Source organism: Melitaea cinxia, chromosome 1, assembly GCF_905220565.1.
Source record: "Melitaea cinxia chromosome 1, ilMelCinx1.1, whole genome shotgun sequence".
Lineage (NCBI taxonomy): Eukaryota > Metazoa > Arthropoda > Insecta > Lepidoptera > Nymphalidae > Melitaea > Melitaea cinxia.
Window position 1 is genome coordinate 16,921,323 of NC_059394.1, and position 6,260 is coordinate 16,927,582.

Here is a 6,260-nt window from a genome sequence, read left to right on the forward strand (position 1 = left end):
GCCACGCGCTCTACACCGCCGGCAGGTAACGTCACACAGACAGCCCGCCCTGCGCCCCGCCGGCCACGCGCTCTACACCGCCGGCAGGTAACGTCACACAGACAGCCCGCCCTGCGCCCCGCCGGCCACGCGCTCTACACCGCCGGCAGGTAACGTCACACAGACAGCCCGCCCTGCGCCCCGCCGGCCACGCGCTCTACACCGCCGACAGGTAACGTCACACAGACTAACTAGTAACATTTCTATCCGTAGCAACCTGTCGTGTCCTTATCGATTTACACACCAACTCAATATTATAAAACCGCTACATATACAATTTATCAAACTTAGGACCAGTACACGTATAAAGCGTGACGTAAGGTCGAAATGCCTAGAAAGGATTTTAAGATTTATAGGCGTTTTTTTATTTAACATGTGAGTGTGTTGCAGCGGCGGCGAAGTGCGCGCGTGGAGGCTGGTCAGCGAGCCCTGAGCGACACAGGTGCACACACAAACACACATAAACACACACACATACACACACAAACACACTTAGCTGCATAAACACCGCCGACGATCACGCTTTACTCTTACGATCGGTACTTACAACAAAATTATTCTCACCAGCGGTAAGTACTCGTCAGTTGTGTTTCTGCACGCCCCGACTCCAAGCTTGCGCACGCGTCGTCGCCGCTTCACCACTGTTATTAACGGCAAAACGCTTAGCTAAATTGATCTCTATAGACATACACATTAGACGTATTTTCCTCTGATTCTTGTCTTTTTTTACGTGTGACTAACAGTTGTTTTCTACTCTACAAAGACAGGCTTTCGTTGTAGTACTAACCACATTACACTCCCCGTGTTGATTTGTTTATTACATTAGAATTTAGCTTTTATTGTAGCTATTTTTATTAGATAGACTTTATTGCCGTCGACTTTACATGGATCAATTTCTATTCCTTGTACTAACATAGCACGAGTCATCATACCTTTGAGGCTGACAGGCAGATAATTGAATGTTAAATCAATCGTTCGGAATATGTCTTTATGCTTTGCATTTGTTGATGGTGAACAGCAGATTTGTACAGAATTATGTCTTACTATTGTTATCTATATGCGCACATATGTGTAAAAGTACGTAATATCAATAGTAAACTATTGAGTAAGTTTGCTATAATTCTCTGCTGCTTCTGTATTATACAATGCTACACCAAGCTAACCTTTGACGCCTGTCAACCTTGACACATTAAAAAGTTCATAAAATAATTTGTAGATATATATATATATACTGGTATATATTTGCCAAAGCTGCTGGGGAGGGTCGTGGGTAAGGCATCTGCAGGTGTCTATAGGCTACGGTAATCGCTTACCATGAGCTGGACTGTGCCCTTGTTTGCCGACCTAGTCATATAAAAACAACACCGCAGCTCGACCTGCAGTGTGTATGTTATCTGTAATCTAAATCTCGATGTTTAATTTTGTACTATTATATTTTTGTTGCACTTGTCGGTGACGAACTATGAATGAAAAATTAAAAAAAATAAATCTATGCAGTAACGGACGCGTCCGCTGTTGGCGCGTGCGGCCGAGCGCGCGGTGACCGCAGGCCCGCGGCGAGCTCGCGGCCTCGCGTGCGCGCCGCGCCTGGCGGTGACGTCACACTGCCACTACCACTACCGCTACCACTACCACTACCGCTACCACTACCACTACCGCTACCGCTACCGCTACCACTACCACTACCACTCTGCCGTGCTTAGGTGGCAGTGAAATATAAAAATCAATATTAATAAAAAATCAATATTAAGTTCAAAGTTTTGGATTTGTTTGAGCTAAATATGTGGTATATTCGCCAACCCGCAGTGAAGCAGCGGGTAGTAAATAGAGGAAAAGACATGCCTAGTATTGGGATGTTACGGGCCGAAACAATAAAAAAAGTATAGTATTATAACAACAGTATAGGTTTAATAAAAAATGTCTGAAGAAATATAATGGTGTCAAAATTTAACAAAACCAGTAAATGAATGTTACTGCCTTTTACCTAAGCACGGTAATACTGCTGCGAGAGCTGTTAAGACTGTGGCTACACATTCCACACTTCAACGGAGACAAAAAGGCAAACCCGAAGCGAGCAACTGCAACTGTCAAATGCGTTTTGTCATTAATGATTCTAATGGAAGTAAAATTAAAGTATACACTTGTTGTTTACGATAGTGTACAATATCAATATCTGTCACTATTGTTAGTAATAAGCAATTAGCTGAACGCATTGAAATAATTTATTCAAATAGAATTGGTAATTGCATTAAATCGTCTCGGGACCTTTAGAAGCATGCTCACCGTACACAATTAAAAGACTAGTATTAGAGTTTTGGATGATAATTAGTTTGACATAATAAAGAAAATTTTGAGTGATTTTCAATCACAAATGGCAATTATATTATATATAAATTTTTAGTCTTAGGAAATAAAAAACTCCATTAGAATAAATTAAAATGTATCATACTATTGATATACTATGGATAGTTCCTTAACGCGATCAACACAGGTTTGTGTTACGAATTGTAACGTTTAGATTATTTTAAAAGATCTTATTTTAGTGAAACATGACAATATGTGTTTTATTATGAATTAAAATTTATACATTCCATTCAACATTGTTTTTTACTAATTATAAAACAATATGATCATCATCAGGTTTTTGATTTTTTTACATTTTTTTAAGTAGGTAATTTTAGAAATTGTATACGCCTTACTGCATTGACTTGAAATATTTTGTCTTTGTATTAACGCCGAGTTGCACGAAACAAAATTAAAATTTAAGTAGAGATTAAACTAATTTAATCACAAGAATTTCATACAATTCTTGCGATTAAATTAGTTTAATCACTACTTAAATTTTAATATCTTTTCGTGCAACTCGGCGTAAGACTCAAATAGGTTGATACCATCATGTCTAGTGTATAACAGATGGCCTTTATAGAGATAATAAGAAATTGTTGTTTACATAATAAAATTTAAAAATGCTTCTAGTATACAAAACAGCCTTAGATTTAATCGATCCGGCAAGATTTTAGTAGCAAATTATATAATCGATGCTATTCTAGTTTTAAGAGAACCGACTTATTAGAAACCAACGCCTCATTGCCAAATACAACGCACAGATTACACGAACTTTTTTTTTAATTATATAGTAAAAATGAGTTTGCATATACTTCAAGCATATATTATTAATTTTATACAATGTTAAAATATATATCCTTTGCAATGGGCTCAATGGTTCCAAGATCAATATAAAGTTATTAATAAAACGTTAATTAGAGACGTATGCAGTAAACATGTCATAAATATAAAATATAGTCTGTGATTAATCGATCAATTATATTTTTGTACATTCCTGTGCTACGGGTACATTTGTAACACTCTTGTATTCATAGTTTATTTTATAACAATAATTAGTGTTAGAAGTTTTAAGGGTAACGGATACTTGTCAAGTTAGAGAGAACAGAAACAAGAATTGAACTGAAATTATGATTAGTCTTCAACTTTTAATAATCTTTGTAGTCAATATGTGTGGCTTATGGCTATGATTTTATTGTTTTTGTATACATCAGTATTACCATTTTTACCTCTTTTGTGATCGTCATAACCCATGTTCGAATCATTGCGAGGCTATGAGAATATTTTAGCTTTATTAACAACATAGAAATGTTTATATAATGTTATTGTTTAGCATTTTGAGATGCTAAAATATTTTATTTTTCGCGCGTAAAGAGATGCTAAAGCTTTCTCTGTCTGCACGATTATTGTGAGTTAAGGCGAACATTATTAACCAATATATGTTTAGTGTGTTAAGACTGTGTGAACTTAGTTTTTTATAGTTCTATGTTACTTTATTATATAATTTTTTAATGAAAAATAAATCGAATCTCAATTTATTATTTTAAAAAAATATTAAACTTTTGTAAAATATAATGGTGCGAGTTCAAATATAACAACTAGTCATTTTTAATGATTTGAAATTAAAACCAATCACACAAAAAAATTGAATAAATAATAGTTGTTATATAAAATGTAAAATTCAAAAAGTATTATGAATTTATAAGAAAAAATATATATTCTAAGCTATAAGAAGAATATACATGCTAGGTGTTTATAATATATCCAAATTTGAATGATTTTGTAAAAAACACACTGAAATTTATGAAAATGAAATTAAATTTTAGTTAATGAAATCTTAAAAAGTTTTTAAAATCCATATTGTCCTATGAATTTACGGCCAAAGTTTAAAAGTATACTCTATGAAATTAAATTTTATTTACAATTGAGTTTTGTTTATGAAATTATTTTCAATTTCTTGTATTGTTTGTTTAATATAAGTATTTTCATTTTAAATAAATTTTTCGTTTTATATAAAAGTTTGTTTTCTTTGGGCATCCTTTCTTATTTAACTACAAGTGAATGTGAATTAACCTTCCAAATTAGTGTTGTATTCGATAAATTAAAATTAATCGTTTCGAATTTTTGTTGAAAATGAAAATCGTCAAATCGTAATCGCTTTTGATTCATAATATTTGTGTATTCCTAAAGATGTTTCACACGAGTCGATTTTTATAGATCTATACTAATATTATAAAGCTGAAGAGTTTGTTTATTTGTTTGTTTGAACGCGCTTATCTCAGAAACTACTGGTCCGATTTGAAAAATTCTGTGTTAGATACCCCATTTATCGAGGAAGGTTATAGGTCTATATATCATCACGCTTAGACCGAAAAGAGCTGAGCACCAATGAAGAATGTTTCAAAATCGGGGGTTCTTTTTTTTCTTTTGAGAGCTTCCGCTGCGTGCGCTGTGAAAACAAAGTTTCGAAAAAATCATGTATGACAGAATTGATCCTCTTTAAAAGTTCTAAATAAAAGTCCGCAACAGCATATTATATTATATCTATCTTTTAAGGTTGGCTCACTATAACCTTTTTATGCTAACCAAGTTTGTTCCAAAATAATGTATTATTTCGAAGATGTTTTTGTAAACATGATATTAATCCTTATCTAAATAAATGCGTTATTCATCACAAGTATTTAATTTAAAACAAAATAGCCTTTCTTATAATTCGACTTCAATGAGTATCTCAGGAGATATCGCAGTTTTAAAATAACATCGCAGCAAAATAATGATCAAGTATTGCGCGCGCCTCTGTTCCACGCGGACGAAGTCGCGCGCAGAAGCTATACCCAATAAAAAAATTAGACACAGGTGTTTAGAATTACTTAAAGAATACAGGTTTTTACTAGCTCCAGTATACGAACAGTCATGGCACGCTTGGTGCCTGTATTTCCTGGTCATTAGATGGTAAATTCAAACTTGACGTTCTAGCTTTACATGAAAAATTGTGTGCACCGTCAAACCCTTATATTTGACAAGTCGCAGAGCCAAAATATTATCTCGAAATGTCGAGCTGTATTTAACACCAAATCCTATTTATTGCACATCTCTTGAAATGCACGTTGTGCATGCCACACTGCGACACATTCTCTGACGATCCGTTCTTTTCATTTTCGTAGTTACTATTATTATTATTATAATCATCATTTCACGTACCGTACCGTAGTCCCTACTTTTTGTCTGTCTGTCTGTCGTTCTGTTGGCTTATCTTTGGAGCGGCTGAACCGATTTTTATGGGATACTCATTAGAAGATAAAAAGTTTGGGGGCCAAACACAGGCTCCTTTTTATCCCGAAATTTCCGCTAAATCGGGGTTTTACGCGGGAAAAACCATGTTTACCGTGTCCGAGTACCTAACGCCCAGATAGATATGAAATATCCAAATATTTTTTAATAAATACGACAATTTTTTGCGATCAAATTCTTTTTGTTTAGATAATTGTGTTGAATTTTTATGGGGCAATCATTAGAAGAAATAGAGATATTATAGTGATGAACGTTATAGGCAACTACTTTCCTCAAATTAACGCGGGTGAAACCGCGATGCACAGCTAGTCTTTAATAAAGTGCAATTTTAGAAAGTATTATGATATTAAATCGCTAACCTAAACTCATGAAGTTTTATCTTCCATTCTATTATAGCTGCATAATTTTCGAGGGTTGACACTCCACTCACTAGAAGAATATTGATCGTATGAAATTTAAAGTATTATAGTTCTTTTAAGAGTATATATATATATATATATATATATATATATATATATATATATATATATATATATATAAATATAGGTAAATATAGGTAATAGGTAAATAGTAATTAAAACTCACAG

The 6,260-nt window shown here is 34.0% G+C and overlaps 1 protein-coding gene across 1 annotated transcript in view; it reads left to right on the forward strand.

Moving 5' to 3' along the window:
- LOC123654458 (kinesin-like protein KIF21B) overlaps positions 1-1,752 on the forward strand; it is a 50,872-nt gene extending 49,120 nt beyond the window's left edge. Inside the window, exons 26-27 of the mRNA XM_045590360.1 lie at positions 430-481; positions 1,589-1,752. Coding sequence (XP_045446316.1) covers positions 430-481; positions 1,589-1,752 — 216 coding nt within the window. The remainder of the gene's footprint in view (positions 1-429; positions 482-1,588) is intronic.
- The last annotated feature ends 4,508 nt before the right edge of the window (positions 1,753-6,260 follow it).